The sequence below is a fragment of the Octodon degus genome, unplaced genomic scaffold (genome assembly GCF_000260255.1).
Source record: "Octodon degus isolate 3935 unplaced genomic scaffold, OctDeg1.0 scaffold00098, whole genome shotgun sequence".
In the NCBI taxonomy this organism is placed as follows: Eukaryota; Metazoa; Chordata; class Mammalia; order Rodentia; family Octodontidae; genus Octodon; species Octodon degus.
The window spans coordinates 3188838-3208772 of NW_004524674.1; the positions used below are offsets into that span (position 1 = coordinate 3188838).

Genomic DNA, 19935 nt, shown 5'->3' on the forward strand with positions numbered 1-19935 from the left:
ATAATAATAGCTTTGGCACTTGGTCTTTTACTAATATACTTTTGTTGTTGTTTTTTGTTTTAGTACCAGGGATTGAATCTAGGGCCCTTGCCCTGAGAAACGCACCCCCCCTTTTTTTTAACACTGAGACAGGGTCTCACTAAGTTGCCTAGGTTAGTGTTGAAGTTGTGACTCTCTTGCCTCAGCCTCCCAGAGATACAACTGTTAAAGAAAGAGGGACAGAAATAAAGGGGCGATAAAATAAACCTGTACTGGGTATATAAGGGTCCCAGTCTGTCTTCAGATTTAATTTTCTCCTGTGGAACACTCACTTTTACCATTTTCTGGTTGTCTTCTAGAGAAAATATGTGCATATCCATGTACATATGGTTTCCTTTTTTTTTTTTTTCTGTTTTAGGGAGGGGTCCACAGGGTGTTCAGGGTCTCACTACTAGATGGGACTCATAGTGATCCGCCTGTTTACAGCCTCCCAACAGCTGGGATTACAGGCGCACACCACCACGTCCAGTCTCAATTGCAATAGCACACACCACCACGTCCAGTCTCAACTACAGTCTCAGTGCACCCCAGGGGCGGGGCCGGCACATCAGGCCTGGGGATTGAACTCCCGGCCCCTACGTCTGTTTGCAGGCACTTTAATCTGCTGAGCTATTTGGCTGGACCCTACATATGGGGGTTTTTTGTTTTTTTGTTTTTTTTTTTCTTTTGGTGGAACCGGGGATTGAACTCAGGCCCTTGTGCTTGCCAGGGAAGGGCTTATTCTGACCCATCTCCCCGGCCCCTAGCCCTACATATGGTTTCCTAAAACACAAAAAGCAATATATGCTGAGCATTGATCTACACTTGATATTTTTCTTTTTATTACTTAACTCCTACAAAGGAATAATGATATGTAAGGTACAAGGAGTTATAGAGCCAGTGTATCAGGGCTGAGGCTATAGCTCAGTGGCATAAGTGCCTGCCTGGCAAATGCAAGGTCCTGAGTTTGATTCCCTATACCAAAATAGAGAGAAAGGAAAAAGCAGCATCTTTGTATTTATTACCAGTTCCATGGTGATTTAATTACTTTTTCTCATTGCTGACACCCAAGTTAATACCAGCACCCAAAGTTAAAGGGGAAAGGGTTTGTTTAGCTCACAATTTGTAGAGGTCTCAGTCCATAATGGGCTGGCTTCAAGGCACAGTGGCATGGCAAATGGGCAACAGTTCGTGGCAGCAGAAGGCAGCAAAAGCAATGGCGAACTGGGGAGGCAGGCATAGGGAGAGAAACAGAGACCTCCTTCTATCCTTTATCCAGTCTGCCAGAATTAGGGTGGTGCCAATCCAGCTAGTGGACTGACTTAACAATCCTCTATCCTTCAGCCCAACATTACACTACGAATGAATCACATCCTCAAAATTCGGCCATCCCCCAAAAAACCCTATGACCACACAATGCTTTGGGGAATCATCTAGACACAAACTGTAACACATGGAAACATCCTAGGTCCTCTGCCTAGCCAACCTTGCTTCCTGCCTACTCCTTCAGGCTAACTACTTATGCATATCTTCTTTATAATTCTTTCTCCTTGTTTTTCTTTTTTGCAGTAATGAGGATTCAAGTTAGGACTTTCACATTGTGCTACCTTCTCCTCAGCTCTTTTGTTGTTGTTATTTATTTACTTTTATGTATTTGGAACAGGGTCTCACTATGCAGCTCAGACTCATAATGATCCTCCCATTTTTTGCCTCCCCAGCACTGGGATTACAGGTGTGTACCACCACACCTGGTTTTGGTGGCCGGCGCAGCATATGGTATGGGGGATCAAACCCCAGTCCTTGCACTTACCTACATAGGCGCTTAGTCCACTAAGCTGTCTCACCAGCCCATTGTTTTTTATTTTGAGGCAGGGTCTCAATAAGCTGCCCATGTGGGGCTTGGGACTTGGGTCTTGGATCCTCCTGCCTCAGCCTCCTAAGTACTAGGATTACAAGTGTGTGCTACTGTGCCCAGCTCTTATTCTTTTTTAGTGGTGTCATTAATAGCTTTTTGACAAGCGTGTCAGGGCCAGGGTAAGAGTGGCCTTTGCTGGTATTTGCTGTAGAATTATCAAAAACTCAGGAATACTGAACTAGCTACAACTCCTTTGTGTTTTACATTTTTGGCTCCTTTTTGGCTCTTTCTTTAGATCACATTCAGGCGGCCATTGCCCAGCTGGACCTGTTAGGTGCTCTTGAACATAAGGATGACCAGCTGACCCTGACTCCAATTGGAAGAAAGATGGCAGCATTTCCTTTAGAACCCAAATTTGCCAAAGTAAATGATACCTTCTCCTCAGTCCCCTTTTATACAGTTTAGCTGCCCCAAGTGAACATCTGTGTCCGGGGCATCTAGACTAATTCGTTGTTCTAAGTACTTAGCAGCCCCTGCTTTGTGTGTAACACTAATTTATGTTGTGTGTGGGGTTCAGTAATAAATCATGGGTCCTAGAGCCGGGGAGATGGCTCAGTGGAATAAGCGCTTCCCTGGCAAGCGCAAGGATCTGAGTTCAATCCCCGGTTCCGGGAAAAAATAAAAATAAAAAAAATAAATCATGGGTCCTGCCCACAGGCACAGGAAGCCTCTGGGGAAGGCAGACGTCTGTCTTACCAAAAAAGTAAAATCACAATGGCATGTGAAGTCATGGTTTTACCGATAAGTAGAGGAAAAGAGGTTGATAAGAGCAGAGGGGAATGGGGGGAGCAAGATATATAATGTATGGAGTACAAATTCCCTTTGTGATCATTATATATATACGTGTGTCTCCAATAAAAGATAAATTTTTAAAAAGTAATGATTTTAGAGACACATGCCCTTTCACTCTTTAGAAAGCTGTAAAAGTGCTATATTCTGAAGCCAGGAGAAAACTTGGTTTACACATTCCTTTAATTTTGATTTTCAGACCATCCTCCTATCTCCCAAATTCCATTGCACAGAGGAGATTCTGACTATTGTTTCCTTGCTGTCCGTGGACAGTGTTCTCTACAATCCCCCTGCCCGGCGGGATGAAGTACAGAACGTCAGGAAGAAGTTCATTTCCAGTGAGGGGGATCACGTTACTTTGCTCAATATCTATCGGACCTTCAAAAACATAGGTGGAAACAAGGTGAGCCCTGTCTTATTCCTTTTCTCAAATGATTGCTTTCTTTCAAGCATGTATTTTGTCTGTAGCCCAGGCTGGTCATGCATTCACAGTGACACTCCTATCTCAGCCTCCAGTGCTAAGATTTAAGTCATATGCCAGTATGCCCGGTTCAGGCATGTATTTTTAAGTGCACCTATCCTTTTCATCCAAATCATCTAAAGAACCATAGAAAGAATGTCAGATGTCATTTCAGAAGTATCTGAGTACTGGAAGACACCAGAAAGCAAATGTAGTTCTGGCCTTTGTTCTGCTTGTGTTTAACTCATACTTGATGTGGACAGGTTAGTAAGTATTTGGTCACTGAACTTCTTAGCTAGTGTATTAGTCTGTTTCTTGTTATTATAATGAAATACCTGAGGCAGTCTACTTTACAAAGAAAAGGGATTTATTTTGGTTTATAGTTTGTTTTTGGTTTTTTGAGACACTGTCTTATTATATAGTGCAGATTGGCCTTGAACTCATGGTGATCTTCCTGCCTCAGCCTCCTGAGAGCTGGGATTACAGGCATGTACCACCACACATGGCTCAGGTTTTTGAAATCAGGTCTTGCTATAGAGTTCAGGCTGGCCTTAAACTCACTATGTACTCTAGGCTAGTCTTGAACTCACAGTAATTCTCCTACCTCTGCCAGGCATCTGTCACCACACCTACCTTGGCACACAATTTTTTTTTTTCATTGAGTTTGTTTTTTAATTTGATAAATCTCTCCACCATATTACAATTGAGCCATTAAACTTGTAGCTTCATCAACATTAACTGGTTCATTTTCATGATGTGGTTGATTAATCAGCTCTTTCTTAGGAGGTTCAGGAGTCAGCCTTTTAGAGAAGTGTGCGAGTTCCTTCTGAATGTTTACAAAAGCTTTATTCATTCTGCGTACTTTTTCATCATTCACAATGTTTATCTTCTTAAGATTAGTGGTAACTGGTTTTGCTTTGGTTTTGGACTTAAAGATTTTTTGGCTGGCTATGTGAAATACATTCTTGGACTTCTGCCCTCTTAATTTATTCTTGGCCATTGTCTTTGATATCCGCGTGCAGCTGCTCGAGCTCCAGGGGACACCATCTGCATGCTCACAGCCCAGCTTGGCACACAATTTTGGAGGTGCAAAATCTGCAGGCTTTATTTAGTAATGGCCTTCTTGTAGCAGAGCCCTGAGTGGTGCTGAAGACCACACACAGCAAGACAAGGAATGTGTGTGCATGTGTGTATGTATATGTGTGCCTGACCACTCTCCTAAGAAAACCACTGAAATTTAATGATGAGGACTCCACTCTAATGACCTTATCTAAAGCTAATTCTTTTCCAAAGTTCCCACCACTAAACACCTTACTTAGACTAAATTTCTACCTTTTAGTACTTCACCAGGAAGATTAAAGTGGGATGTGGTGGTGCATGCCTGTAATCCCAGCATTCAGGAGGCAAGAGGCACAATAAAAGTTTGAGGCAGCCTGGACTATACTGTAAGTTCAAGGCCAGTCTGAACTACATAGCAAAACCTTGTCTCAGAAAGACACAAATAAAAAAACATAATGAAGATTAAATTTTAACAGATGAAATCTTGCATAACATTTATCCATAGCAGCCACAAGATGAGTACTTACCTGCCCACACTTTGTCAACAGCCGTTTTTGCTGGTATAGTTCAGTTCTTTAATCAAAGATGGGAAATGATAATATATCCTCCCATATTCTTTTATTTTTTTTATTTTTTTTTTATTTTGTGTGTGTGTGTGTGTGTGTGTGTGTGTGGCCAGCTCAGCCCACCAGGGGGCGGGGCGGGCTGGCATGTGGTGCTGGGGGATTGAACCGCGGTCCTGTGCTTTGCTAAGCTTGTTCTAAGTAGGTGCTTTAGACCACTGAGCCATCTCACCAGCCCCGATCCTCCCATATTCTAATATGATTGTACCATAGTAGTTGCTTTAATTTAAAAACTGCCACTACCTGGTTTTAGCCTTTATAAACTTTTTGCTATATTGACCTCTCTCTAGGGCTAGGAATATAGCTCAGTGCACAGCACCTGCCTGGAAAACATAAATTCCCAAGTTCAAAAGAAAAAAAAAAGTCAAACTGTCTCTCTCTCTCTCTCTCCCCCTCTCCCCTCTCCCCTCTCCCCTCTCCCTTCTCCCTTCTTCCCTCTCCCTTCCCCCCTTTCTCCTCTAGATTGAACCCAGGGCCTTTCACGCCCTGTATCATAGAGCTCTACTACTGAGCTACATCCCAACCCCTCAATTTATTTTTAAGCAATAAAATGCTGTTGACAGAGTGAAAGCACTGAGTCCTTCCTCCCCTTACTGAGTACTGTCCTGTTGCCATGTGGCCCCTTCAGCAAAAGTATGCTTCTGCCTCATGCCCACCCACATTATATGCTAAGAATATGAGGATATTAGTATCCTGTTATTTGCATAGAAATGAGAGGATTACGGCATCTCTTTTTCCTGTGCAGGACTGGTGCAAAGAGAACTTCGTCAATAGCAAGAATATGATGCTAGTAGCTGAAGTACGAGCACAGCTGAGGGAGATCTGCTTAAAGGTACTGTTTGCCTCTCCTGTTCTTCAGGGAATGAAACTAACACTTTTCTAGTGGAAAAATTTTAGATTATTCATTACTAGTGATCATAAAAGGAACTCTCATAGAAAAATTTAAAACTAAGAAAGTAAAAAATATCCTTCATTTTACCTCTTTACTATTTTGGTCTATTTCCTAATAGCCCATTTTTGTTTTTTAATTTCATTTTGTACAATTACAAGAATTGTATATACAATTTATATTCAATTTTATAAACTTTTTTTTTCAGTGCTCACATCAGTTTTGTGTATTTCAAAAGCATTTTCCAGTGTCATTAGAATTTTTCCTTAGAATACTTGCCAAGCCTTTTGTGAATTTACAGTATCTTTGTTATTTTCTTCAAATCACAAAAGTAATGCATTACTGGACTGGCAAGATAGCTCGAGACAGGCGGTCTAAAGTGCCCGCTTAGGTAAGCTTAGACAAGCATTCAAGGACCGCAGTTCAATCCCCAGCACCACATGCCATGCCAGCCCCACCCCCAGGGTGGGCTGAGCTGCCCCCTCCCCCCCAAAAAAAGGGCCAGCCAGATAGTTCAGTGGACTAAAGAGCCTGCTTGGGCAGACACAGAGACTGGGGTTCAATCCCCAGCATGCTGTGCCTGCCCCACCCCCAGGGCATGCTGAGAGTATAGCTGAGACTGGTGGTGTGTGCCTATAATCCCAGCGCTTGGAAGGCTGAAAACAGGAGGATCACTATGAGTTCAGTCTGTATAGCGAGACCCTGTAGACCCTGTACTAAATACATAAAAAAGTAATACATTACTAAATACTGACATAATACAGAGCAGTTTATATGCAGAAAACTTAGAAGTCTCTTGTCTTCCACCATCTGTGTACACCTGGATGTCTGTATGAAATTCTTCTTTAAAGACAAATATGGTATGTATTGCACTGCAACATGCTTTTTTCCACCTGATACACTTCTTGACTACTTAGTATATCTGAGATGTCTTTGTCTGTATGTCTGTCTCATTCCTTTTCATGACTTGATAGCATCTTGTATTTATTACTTTTTTTTATTAATGTATTTGATATAGTGTGCCTGGAGGCAGGGCAGACACGGCATGTGGTGCTGGGCATCCAACCCCGGTCCCTGCGCTTGCCTAAGCAAGCGCGTATTCCACTGATGAGCTATCTTGCCATCCCTTTATTACAATTTCTTAACTAAGCCCTATGGAGACTGTCTTAGTTATTCTTCTCTCGTTGCTGGGACATATACCCGACACCCAAAATGAAGGAAGGAAAGGTTTATTTAGCTCACAGTTACCGGAGGTTTAAGTCCATATTTAGCTGGCTCCAAAGCAGAGCGCACAAGGCAGAGAGCAACCTTTCATGGCTGCGGCAAAGAGCAAAAGAGAGCTCAAGAGGAGTAGCAGCAGCTCAAGCAGCCTGCTTCTCTCCCCTCCTTACATTGTAATGCACATTACCTGCCCCAGGGCAGGTGTAGCATCCACACCAACAATAATCCATCACAAACTCCAGAAGCTGCCTCAAGACCGCATGAGGCTTTGGGGGACACCTAGACACAAACCATAACAGAGACCATGTAGGTTATACTATAATGACCATCCTCTTACACATACTCCCACAGCACAGAGAGTACATATTTTAAAGCCCTGTCCTGGTCTATTTCATGGTTGTGTGACACTTCACATTGACATAAAAAGTGGGGATTGATTTATGTGAGCATTCTCATGCTGTCCAAGCACTGAGATGTGTCTGAATGTTTTCCATTGTAAACAGCTCTGGGGTGAATGTCTCTATGTATAAGGTCTCTTCTGAGACAGTATCCTCAGTGCAGACTGTGCCATGATCCTAGGAGCCCGTGTGTGATTCCCACCATCACTATTAGTAGCACCACAACTGTTTCTTCTCTTAGTACCCTGTTTGTAACCCATATCCTATATATTTGTCCAAATTCCATTTGTGCTTGAATAATTTTCCTGTTGGTCTATCTGTCAGTTTCTTGAGTTTTCTCTACTTGTGATTGACAGTATAAATGGTGCTTCTGTATTAGTTCTGGACATAGAGGCCCACAGTGCCTCTTTTTATATGGCAGGCATTAAGGGTCCTTGGGTTTTGCAAACTGCCTACAATTGAGTCCTAAGATGCAATGTAGAAGAATAATGTGACATACAAGGGGACAATGATAATTATGACCATTATCATTTATGAAGGATATATTCAGATACTGTTGTAAACACCTTTCATGAGATTGTTATTTAAAAATCCTCATTTGCTCCATAATTTGATTTGATTCTGCTATTTGATTCATTTGATTCTGCTATTATTCTCATTTTACAAATGAGGCTAGGCATGGTGGCACATGCCTATACTTGCAGCACTGAGAAGGCTGAGACAGGAGGATACAGTCTCCATGAGATGAAAGCCAGACTGTACTACATAATGACTCCTTGTCTTTTTTTTTTTTTTTTTTTTGAGCTGCTCAGGATGCCTTCAGGGCAGGTTTGGTTCGGCTGAGGGGATCAAACCACAGCATCCTGAGCCTGACTGCTCTGTTTCAGCAGGCACTTAAACACCTGAGCTAATGGGCAGGCCCTTTTTTTTTTTAAGCTTAAACTAATATTAGGTTACTTACGTATAGTCATTCCTTATTTAATGATGAGGCTTTTTTCTTGCAACTAGGTCATTAAATGAATTGGTCACTCAGGAATTATGTATAGTTTATTTACAATATTCAGAACAAATGGTGAAGGGAAACTCCAACTTGATAACTTTGCTTTTATTTGCATAACTCCTACTGCCATAATATGTTTTTTATTTTTTTGGTACGGGGGACTGAACTCAGAAGCTTGAGCTTGCCAGGCAAGCACTTATGCCACAGAACTATCTCCTGGCCTGGCTGTGCTGGAATATGTAACAGAACATAAAACAACTGTTGTGTACAGTACAGTTAGCAAAAATTACAGTACTGTATAAACAAGTTGTAATGTACAAAAAACAGGCTTTATAAACAATATGTACAAAACTGTACAAAAAATAAGATTGCAAATCCAAACAGTCATTAAATAGGCAGGTCATGGGGCTGGGGAGATGGCTCAATAGACTAAGCGCTTCCCTGGCAAGCGCAAGGGCCTGAGTTCAATCTCCGGTTCTACGGAGGAAAAAAAAAAAATAGCTAGGTCATTAAGTGAGGAATAACTAATTTATCCTATGTGGGTGTTGTGGCACATGCTTGTAATCCTAGTATTGAGAGTGGCTAAGGTAGTCAGTTGGCAAGTTCAAGTCTGTGCAACTTAGCAAGACTGTTTCATCATAAAAAATTAAAAATTAGAGAATGTTTCTCAGAAGTAGAGCACTCTTGGGTTCAGTCACCTGTACTAGAAGGAGAGAGAGGCAGTTCGTACCAAATCATACATGGCAGAATTGGTAGTCTGGAGGGAGAGCCCACCAGTTGGTCTCTGGGGCTTTCTGAAAGTGGTGGCAAGTGAGCCACTTTTTTCTTTTCTTTTCTATAATTTTGGTACTAGGGATAGAACTTAGTGCCTCCTGCATGCCCTCAAGTGCTTTACTACTGAGCTTGCCCATCTGCTACGTTGTGACAGAGGAGATAAAGAAAAGAAACAAAAATAAACAAATAAAAATACAAAAATAAAAGCCCTTCCGTTACTGGAAAGGAAGAACTGGGGATTGTTTTAAGGATAAAGAGGTGTCTGTTGGAGTTTATGAACAGGTAATAGAGTCACACATTCCACTGGAGTGACTAGAAAAAGCACTCTAGAGCTAAGATACTTTCTCTAGACCTGCTGGACTTCTCATCCTGACCGCCGTGTGCATACTTCCGTCTTCTGCGTCGTCTGCCTCCATGTGCGCACAGTTGCTTTCCTGGCATTTCCACTTGAAAGCATGGCACAGAGTAATTAGGTTGCCCACTTTTTACCTAAACACCTTGAGGAGAGCTATTCACCCACATGGGTAGCTGGCCCACCTCTGTTCTGTTGCACTGTAGCCAGTGATGTAAGGTCCTGTGCCTTACTCTGCAAGAGCATAGGGCAAGGACACTACCCTTGCCACTTCAGAGATGAGGAGCATTCTACTAGGAGCAGTGAGTGTGGCAAGCCAGAGATGGGAATCACTACACCGGACTGGAGAAGAAAAGACAGTTGTTTAGGGGGGACTGTAGGATGCCCACAGAAGACAGCTAGGAGGGAAACAGGCGAAGGGGGCTCACTTGTGATGCCTCATTCCTGGTTTCAGTTTGTAAAATTTGCATCATTTCACAAGAGCATTAAAGGCATTGAAGGTCTTGGGAGGATGGATGGTTTGTGTTCTGCTTTGAGAAGGTTAATTTTTTCCATAGCATACGAGGGAATGTAGACTGAGGAAATGATGCAGAGGTCACAATGAGAGGAGAAGGGTTTTTCTTCCAAGGAAGGATGTTTAGGTGAGGGTGTGTGTTGCCCAGCCTGCCTGTGGTCTGCTAGCTTGTGTAAATACCTCCCTCCCAGGCAGATATTTTCCTGGTTCCATCTGCCCATTGCACCTTTATCCCCACCCATGCTAGTACCAGAGGTAATTGAAGGTCAGAATCTACTTTGCCAGGCTGGCAGTGTGGGCTGCCTTCTAGGTCCACTTGTTCTAACACTGTGTGGTGCTAAGCAGTATTTATGTTCAGGGTCTTCCCGCATTCTCACTTTCTCCTGAAACAGATGTCAATGCCAATCGTGTCATCGAGAGGAGATACGGAGAGCATCCGCCGTTGCCTGGCTCATAGCCTCTTCATGAGCACTGCTGAGCTGCAGCCTGATGGCACCTATGCCACCACAGACGCCCACCAGCCAGTGGCCATCCACCCCTCGTCTGTCCTCTTCCACTGCAAGCCAGCCTGTGTGGTGTACACTGAGCTGCTCCACACCAACAAGTGCTACATGCGGGACCTCTGCGTGGTGGACGCTGAGTGGCTCTATGAAGCTGCCCCAGAGTACTTCCGGAGAAAGCTAAAAACTGCCAGGAGCTGAGGCATCCCAGAAAGCCGCTGGATGGCTGTGACTGCAGCCTGAACCGTAGCTGTCCCCATAGCTGCCAGGTCAGCACCTGGAAAAGCTGCAAGTATCCCTGCAGCTAAATGTGCTGACTTCCAGGAGCCTGAAAACGTCTTTCCTTCAACTCCGCATTTTGAACTGTGTAGATGTGTACATTATCATTTATACCTTGGAGACTTTATAGAGTTATACTTCTGGTTCTTCCTGGGTGACTGGGTCACAGTTAATTTCTGAGTCTTATTTTTCCCACCTGCCAAATGGGGGATATAAATCATAACACTGGGCCCAGGAAGTCTAGAGAACATGAATGGGAAAGTCCGCAGAGCTTTGCCTGGCATAGGAGAGACATAGGTGAATTTTGAGTCATGTGTCATATCCTTGCTTTCCACACGGTAATCTAAATTGAGTACTGTAACAAAATCTAAGTTCAGTTGGACATGGTGGTGCAAGCCTATAGTCCCAGCACTGGGGAAGCTGAGGCAGGAGGATCACTAGGAGGCTGAGACCAGTCTGGGCTACAAAGTAAGTTTAAGGCCAACTCGAATTGCTGAATTGCATAGTGAAACATTGTCTCAAAAAGACAAAAAAAATTAAAAAAAAAAAAATCTGAGGGCCAGCCAAATAGCTTAGCAGATTAAAGGTGCAGGGGCCGGGGTCCAGTCCCCAGGACTGTCATGCCCCCCCCCACCAAGAGTGCACTGAGGCTGCTTCCACAAAGCTGTCAGCCTCAGGTTGCTGTAGTTCGATTCCCACAACACTCCAGCCAGCCAAACCACGCCTGAGGGCATTCAGAGAAAAAAAAAAGAGTGCACCGAGATGGCAATTGAGACTGGGCGTAGTGGCACACACCTGTAATCTCAGCTCTTGGGAGGCTGTAAACAGGTGGATCACTACGAGTTCGATCTACGCAGCAAGACCCTGACCACCCTATAGACCCTTCCCTAAAAATACAAAAACAAAAGTTCATATGACGAGATTTTCTAGAAGGGGGCCATAAAAGTCTCAGAACTTGGATGTTGTTCTTGATTTTACTTTACTTTTTTTTTTTTTTTTTTTTTTTTTTGTGGTGGTGATGGGACCAGGGGTTGCACCTAGGGTCTTGTGTGTCTGGCAGCTGCTCTCTGCTCTACCACTATGCCACATGCTTAGCTCTATTTTTTAAAAATTTTATTGCTACATTTTTTTTTATTTCTACATTTTAGATACACAAAATGATAGCATGCATCATAGAGAATTTGTATCTGTACATGACATACCTTGCTGCTGCTTTTCCGCCATTCCTCTCCCCTCCCTTCAAGCCCTCTTCCTCTACTTATTTACAAAGGCTTTGTTTCCATTTTTCCCTTTTGTTCCTTTTTGTCCCTTCTTTCCCCCTCCCTCCTCCCTTGTTCCCCTTCTCATTTGAACATTTTCTCCCTATTTCCCAGTATCTATTATACATTTTGGTCCTTATTTACATTTTTTATTTCTTATACGCAAGAAATAATATGGTACTTAAAACATTAGGTGTCCAGTTATTTCACTTGAGTATGGTCCCCTTGATTCTTTTAATGTCTACCTGTATGAAGCTTTAAAACAGAAGACATTAACTTGCAGACATTTCAGAGGAGAGGGGCAACTGTCTCCTGTCCCCAGGGATGGCTGTCCTATCCTACTGAACCTTGTGTGTAGGGTGCAGACCTCCGTGGATCCCCAGAGAGCGATCAGTAAGGGAGCTCTTGGTCCTGGGGGCCTCTGTGATGGATGCTTTCAGGAATGTGTGTTTCCTGGGTGAAGGGTGATTTGTGCCTTCTGAATCATAACAGGGATAGACGTGGGAAACTAACCTTTTCATGTGATGGCCTCCTCCAAACCCAGTTGTCATTTTTTCGTTAGCTGGGTATTTAGGGAAATATGTGCGTGAGGGATGATTTCATGCTTCATTTCAACTGTTTCCCCTTGGGCGAGGCTACTGGCTAGAGCTTGTTGGCAGAAGGAGAGGAAAGTAGAGAGATACATGATCCCTGAAAATTCAAGAGCATGGGCTCATCTCATCCACCACAGCTGGTCTTTAACATCTTAGATCTTACTGATTTTCTGCAGTCTTTTCTCCTTCATAGATGCATAGGGACAGTTTGGATTTGCCTTTTCCTACCTGTACCAGCCACTTCCCTAATTCTTTTTGTCACTTCCTGTTGGGAAAATATACTATAGGGTCTTATGAGCTAGTTAGTTATCAAAAATAAATGGCCTTTCCCCTTAGTTTTTTTTTTTTTTTTTTTTGCAGAACCGGGGATTGGACTCAGGTCCTTGCACTTGCCAGGCAAGCACTTATTCTACTGAGCCATCTCCCCAGCCCCTCCCTTAGTCTTTGGAACTAAAAAAAAAGTAAGATTTTACCTTATTATTGTGCTCATTTAGTCCAACTATAAATGAATTGTGTGATGGTAGAGCACATGCCTGTAATCCCAGCACTCTGGAGGCTGTGGCAGGAGGGTTATGAGTTCATATACAGTCTGAACTTAATAGTGAGATGCTGTTTTAAAAAAAAAAAAAGACAAATGTACATATACAGAATCTGGGTGTAGTAGCACATGCCTATAATCCCAGCACTCTATAGAGGGTGAAGCAGGAAGATCACCATGAATTCCAGGCCAGCCTTGGACTACACAGTGAGATAAAGGCCAGCATGAGCCACATAGTGGGACTGTCTCAAAAACAAACAAAAAATGGGTGTTCTCAATGGTCTTCATGTAGGGTCCAGCAAGTTCTTGGAGGTAGTGACCTGACAACCTTTCTACAGTGGGTCTCGTTGGTCTGTAGTTGTGTTAAGTCTGAGCCAGTCTTCATAAGCACTAGCAGTGGTCTCGAACATACATATTTTTAGCTAGTGTGTAGGGTTGTCTGGGCACTTAAGATTTATTTCTGTTAGATATAGGTACATTTAGGCTAAATGGGATTTGACAGATCCTGTACATCTTATGAAATCCTTGAACTTTAAGACCAGTTTATTCTTACCATTACTAACTTTCTAAAAAGTTCTCCAGAAAGTTTTTCATTTTAAGTATATTTTTCTTATTCGTTATAAGAGGCAAAGATGTGTAGCCTGACTTGTTAAAAGAAAATTTTGTATTTTTAATAGAATATTCATCATGCTGGTTAAAAAAAATTGGAGTTGGGCTATTTGGTCCTCAATAATTAGTAATTTTCCTTGTGTTCCTCAACAAATTTGTTAAAAGTCTTCTCTAGGTCAAGGAAAACTTGGGGGTAATTTATGTCCAATTTCAGTACCTGGACAGTTTTTGGAAGCATATGTGTATTCTTCTCTGAGAAGTAAAGAATGTAAGCAGCTTCTAAGTAGCTTTAATATTTCTGTATAGAAATGTTTATCACTGTAACATTGTAGAATTTTAATATAGTACTTAGTTTTTTATTAAGCCTTTTGACAAGTAGATTTTTAACATGGCTGCTCAGGGATTAAATCAGATGGAAAACCCATTCTGATTCCACATATGACTACAGTGAAATAAGTGGTTATTTTATTGAGCTTTAGGGGTTAGTACACTCTAAACTTATTTAAAGGTTTTAGATGTTTAACAATAATATTGCAATACAATCTTAAGCTCTTCTTTTTCAATTAATAAAATCTCTAATGATGTGATACCTCTTTTCCCACCTATAAAATCTGTATCTGTGTGAATCACTAGCTCCCATGAGCAGCTTTGAACAGGTACACTCCAAGCAACTCCACATGCCTCCCCAGGGTGTTTGTCTTCAGTGCCAGTAATTGCTGAGTGTGAGACACTCATTTCATTGACCCTCATTTCATTGCAGAGGGAAGGAGTGACCCTCATTTCATTGCAGAGGGAAGGGCTGTGAACACCACCAGGGCCTGGGCGACAGTCCTTATTGCTGCTGCTCTGCTAGATGAAAAGAGAAGCCAAAATGGGGGCAAGTCTTTGCTTTGTGTGTAAAACAGCTTGTTTACTGTGGTACAAATCCAGCCAGTCCAGCCATCTGGATCTGTGGCCATGCACCTAAAAGGTGGTTGTTTGAATATCTGGGCGTGGTGGTGCGCACCTGTAATTCCAGCGCTGGGGAGGCTGAAAATAGGATGAGTCTGAGCTGGATAGTGAGACTCTGTAACAACTAAATACGTTAAAAAAAAATAGTACTAATAAACGCTGCACGTGGGAGGAAACAATTTTATTGTACTGTATTTGATATTTGCAGAAAATGGAGAAAAAATTGATAGGGGTTTATGTTGTATTTTGAGTCTGGTCTAAATTCAGACAACTCTGTAAACATCTGCTCTTGGATGTAATGCTGAAATTTGCACTTATCAAATCCATAAAAGTGAATCCTGTATGCTTCTTTGTTGGGTCTCCTTTATTCACACAAAGCAGTTTAGGAACTGTTCAGTATTGTTCTGTCACTGCTAATTTGGTAAGCCATACTTTGTTGGTAGCTTATATATCCTGTGTATCTTGCACAGACAGGATTGCTTATTCTTAACCCAAATCAGACATAAACTAGAGCCTCTTGCCCCCTGGGGAAATGATGTTCATCAGACTTTGTATGCAAAGGGACCGGGGAGATAGCTCAGTAGAATAAGCGCTTGCTTGGCAAGCACAAGGGCCTGAGTTCAATCCCCGGTTCCGCCAAAAAGGGTGCCATGACTGAATGTCACAATTTGGCACTGGTGCAGGGAGGCTGCCACATAAACTACCTATGCCAAGGAGGCTTGTGTCGAAGGGAAAAAAGCGCACTCACCTGAGCTCCTTCCACGGGAAGAAACCCTGAAGTCTGGTCTGGGAGGAGTGGGAGGCGGCAAGAATGCATTCCACGCAGTCAGAAAGCCTAGAGTATGAGAACAGTTTGTGGAAAACGCAATACGTAAAGCGCTATTGGAGAGAATTAACAGACCACGGCACACACTTAACTGAAGGCAGTAGAGGGACTGGAGGCTTCCCCACGGGCTGTGCCGGAGGCCTCCAGCAGAGGGCGCGGATCCCACCGCGGTGCCTTCCGGCTTCTACGCGTCAGCACCGAAGCGCTTCCTGGTCGAAGGCGGGGCTTCCGGCGCTGTAGGTCACGGGTGTCTAGGTCCTGGTTGTTCTTTGCACTGGCACGTGTGCATCTCTGCGGTACCCGCCTTTGCGATGTTCCCCCTGTTGCGCCGCCTGCCCCACGCCCTGGGCACCGCTGTCACAGGCCTCCGCGTCACTGCGCGACCCCGCAGCTCAGGCAGCTGCTGCAGCCGGCGCCCCGGCCAAGCCCGCGGCTCTTCGGGCTGCTGTCGGTGAGCGCAGGGTCGCCGCGCCAACCCGGCCTCTTGCAGCCTACCGGGCCATGCGCCTGCGGCTGCGGCCTCGGAGCGCTGCACACCGAAGGTGAGCTTTGCACGGCCCGGGTGTGTGTAGAGAGGAGGACGGGGAGAGAACTCTCCGGAAAAAATCCCAGGGCCCGAGACTTTTGGCAACCGGCAGGTTGAGCCCTCGCGATCGCGTTCCTACTTCTCTCGCATCCACCAAAGATCTTGATTTCGGGGTAGAGAGAGGGGGGTAAAATTAAGGTCCAGGGTGCACCTTTATTCTTAGTCTCTTGAGAATGGATTTTTGGAAAGGCTTTAAGTACGTAGACAAGTGGGAGAAGGTAGTGGGGAATTTTTTTGTCTTTTAGTGAAAAGTGGCAATGGGTTCATTATGTGAAATAACTTGTCCAGAATCGAGTTTAGCTTTTTACTAATATCATATTTTCAAAAAAAAAAGAAACTGAGGCTTTATAATGTGGATTGGATCAAAAGCCCCAGAGTAGCCATATATCAAGAGATTAAAAAACTAAGTCCAGATTTCTAATTGTAGTTAACTTGGGTAATTGTTTTGTTTTAGACTAATTGTCTTTTGTTTCTGAATCATCTGGGGCTTTCTAGGAGACAAAGCTTTTGTTGAATTTCTTACGGATGAAATTAAAGAGGAAAAAAAAATTCAGAAGCATAAGTCCCTTCCCAAGATGTCTGGGGGCTGGGAACTGGAAGTGGATGGGACAGAAGCTAAATTAGTGCGGAAAGTTGCTGGGGAAAAGTAAGTACTAGTCTGGGGTTTCCAGGGGACCAGATCCATGACCCTGTGGGAACTGGCATGGGTTGTATCAAGAAAAGCCTTGGATTATACTCTGCTTGGATATGTTGGGGAAGAGTGGGTTTGTTTTTATCTTTTTGAGACAGGGTCTTGCTATGCAGCTCAGGCTAGCCTTGAGCTCACTTTATACTAGGCTTCCAACTCTGGCCTTGAATTCATGGCAGTCTTCCTGCCTCAGCCCCCCCAGTGGTTACAGGCATGTACCACCATATCTGCTGGAGAAAAAAAAATTTTTTTAATGTATTACTACACAGATCAGACTTGTAGTGATCCTTCCTGTTTTTCAGCCTCTCAAATGCTGGGATTGGGATTGCAACCACACCCAGTCTCAATCCCTGTCTCAGGACACCCCAAGTTCAGGGCCAGCACCTCAGCCCAGTAGACCCCCGGGGATGGAACTCATGGTTCCTGCACCTGCCTAAGCAGGCACTTTAATCCACTGAGCTATCTGGCCAGCCCGAAAAGTTTTTAAAGGGGCTCATGTTCATCCCTGCAGCCTCTCAGTTGCTCCATAGATGGAGGGTTCCCTGAAAAGACCAGAGGTGGCAGTATCAGCTGGCTGTGGCCTGAAGCTAACAAGGGAACACACAGCAGTGAGTTCTGGGACACTGAACTGGTGGACATACCCTAGGTGTAAATGCAACAGACCAGAGCCTATAATTGTATTTTCTGGTGCTGGAGATGGAAGCCAAGGCCTGGTACATACTAGGAAAAGTGCTTTACCGCTGGGCTGTACCTGCAGGAAGAGCTGTTAACTTCCATTAGGTGACACATAGTAGGCTCACTTCATCTTGCTAAGTTCTCAGATTGGATATAGAGAATCAACTTGTGTTGTTGGTTTCCGTTTGAGACCCTCTAACTCTAATTTAGGCTGGCCTTGAGTTCATGGTGATCTTCCTGCCTCAGCCTGCTGAGTGCTGGGATTATAGGTGTGAGCCACCACACCCAGCCTGTTTTGAAGTTGTACAGATAATTCAGATATGCAGATAGCCACCAACGACAGGTTTCAACAAGCTTCTAAACTTACCTATTTATTAATTAAAGGTATGCCTTGCCTATTTTTTCATTTCTCTTTCTAGGATCACTGTCACTTTCAACATTAACAATAGCATCCCGCCAACTCTAGATATTGAGGAGCAGTCCTCAGAGGGGCAAAAGAGTGAAGAACAAGAGGTGAGTGCCTCACTATGTCAAAAGCTCATAATAAATACCAGCTGTTTAAGACTATCATCCTGGGCTTCAGAGACTTTTAACACTTGGCCAAGTGAGATCTTTCCTGAGGTTGGTTACTGTGGTGGTTTTTATGGTGCTTAGTCTTCAAACAAGTTTTAGGAAGTAGTGTACCTGGCCTGGAAAGCAATCGGTCTTGAGGGTCACAGGGTCCTCAGAGCATCTGAGCAGCCATATTTCCCCATTAATGTAAAGAACAGAGCTTTCTGGTACATTTGTCTTGGCTACCCATGCTGGCATTTCCCTGCCTTTGGATTCTGTCTGCTTCCAGAGTCACCATCAGAGGGAGAGCTGCTATTGGTAGGATAGTCACTTAGCCTGGGCCAGGTATGCCAGGCTTTGATCCTTGGTAAAGGGTAAATGCTAGGACTGCCAAGTTGGAAAGAAGTTTTAGAAATGCAGGCCACCTCTCTACAAGTAGACAAGCAGGCTCAGAAAAAAAGGACTGGTCTAGATCTCAGCAAAGCTGGAGCTGGACTTCAGACTTAATACTAAAGACTAAAGCTTAAAAAAAGAAATAAGGGCTGGCCAAATAGCTCAGTGGATGAAAGCGCCTGCAGGCAGATGCAGTGGCCAGTGGTTCGATCCCCAGGCCTGATGTGTGGGCCCCGCCCCCAGGGCGTGCTGAGATGGCACATGAGACTGGGTGTGGCGGCACACCTATAATCCCAGCTCTTGGGAGGCTGTAAACAGGCAGATCACTATGAGTAGGATCTAGTAGTGAGACCCTGAACACCTGCAGACCCCTAAAAAAAAGAAAAATAGGATGCAAACAGAAGACAGATGCTGCTGAACACTTAAAAGATTTTTACTTAGGAACACTAGCATAAGACTATAAAATAGATACTGAAACATCCAAGTAGTGGCCATCACACACACTGACCTATCTGAGACCTTTTCAGATGCAGATCTCTTCCGCACTGGTATATAATAATGACTTCTTGTTTCCCTAGCCTGAACTGACATCAACTCCCAATTTTGTGGTAGAAGTTACCAAGAGTGATGGCAAGAAGGCTCTTGTACTGGACTGTCACTATTCAGAGGACGAGGTATGCAGGAGAGTATCAGTCCTTTGGCACCCCCAGGACAGAGTCTCCTAGGACCTTCCTGGTCCCCTGCAGTAAATACTTACAGACTCTAGCCTGGCAAAACGGGAGGCAGATGGGGCTAGGGGATGGGGGAGATGACAAGGTTACACTTCGTGAATTTCAGGTTGCAAAGCCTTTCCTTGCAGAAGTCTGGCCTGCCTGGAACTCCCTTTAGTTTTCCTAAATTCTGTTTCTTAGATTGGAGAAGAGGAGGCAGCTGAAAATGACATTTTCTCTATCAAGGAAGTTAGCTTTCAGGCCACAGGCGACTCTGAATGGAAGGATACTAATTACACACTTAACACAGATTCCTTGGACTGGGTGAGTGCTGGGTGAGATGGCCTTGCAGGGGAGGCTCTTCCTTTGAGGACAGAAAAGAAACTGTTTGCTTGATTCCTAAGTGTCAGGGATTGTCTTTTTTTGTTAGTAATTGAATGATCTTTGTAGGCCTTATATGACCACCTAATGGACTTCCTGGCCGACCGAGGGGTGGACAACACTTTTGCAGATGAGTTGGTGGAGCTCAGCACAGCCCTGGAACATCAAGAGTACATTACTTTTCTTGAAGACCTCAAAAGCTTTATCAAGAGCCAATAGAGACACTGAAGACCTTAATTTTTATGCGGCCAGAGAGTAAAACCTACCCTGATACCAGACGCCTACACCTAGCAATGGTTATCATCCTAACATCATGGGAAATACATAGCAAATTTAAATTACTGCTGTTGCACTCAAGGATTTTCTTTCTAGTGGGTTTTTTT

At 43.8% G+C, this 19935-nt stretch overlaps 3 protein-coding genes across 3 annotated transcripts in view; 2 read left to right on the plus strand and 1 right to left on the minus strand.

Annotated features, from left to right (window-relative positions):
• Positions 1-11238, plus strand: part of Dhx33 (DEAH-box helicase 33) — a 23095-nt gene extending 11857 nt beyond the window's left edge. The window contains exons 9-12 of the mRNA XM_004638316.2: positions 2169-2296; positions 2922-3125; positions 5610-5696; positions 10405-11238. Of these exons, the coding sequence (XP_004638373.1) occupies positions 2169-2296; positions 2922-3125; positions 5610-5696; positions 10405-10713 (728 nt within the window). The 3' untranslated portion in view covers positions 10714-11238. The remainder of the gene's footprint in view (positions 1-2168; positions 2297-2921; positions 3126-5609; positions 5697-10404) is intronic.
• Positions 3839-4242, minus strand: LOC101580919 (uncharacterized protein C8orf59 homolog). Its single transcript, XM_012516280.2, has one exon. The coding sequence runs from the start codon at positions 4180-4182 to the stop codon at positions 3880-3882; it is 303 nt and encodes a 100-aa protein (XP_012371734.1). The 5' UTR covers positions 4183-4242; the 3' UTR covers positions 3839-3879.
• Positions 11239-15792: 4554 nt separating the features above from the next.
• On the plus strand, positions 15793-19778 carry C1qbp (complement C1q binding protein). Its single transcript, XM_004649105.2, is given in 7 exon segments — positions 15793-15945; positions 15948-16109; positions 16649-16799; positions 17936-18029; positions 19040-19135; positions 19373-19495; positions 19622-19778. Coding segments are annotated over 7 exon segments (843 nt in total). The 5' UTR covers positions 15793-15878; the 3' UTR covers positions 19772-19778.
• Positions 19779-19935: the final 157 nt, after the last annotated feature.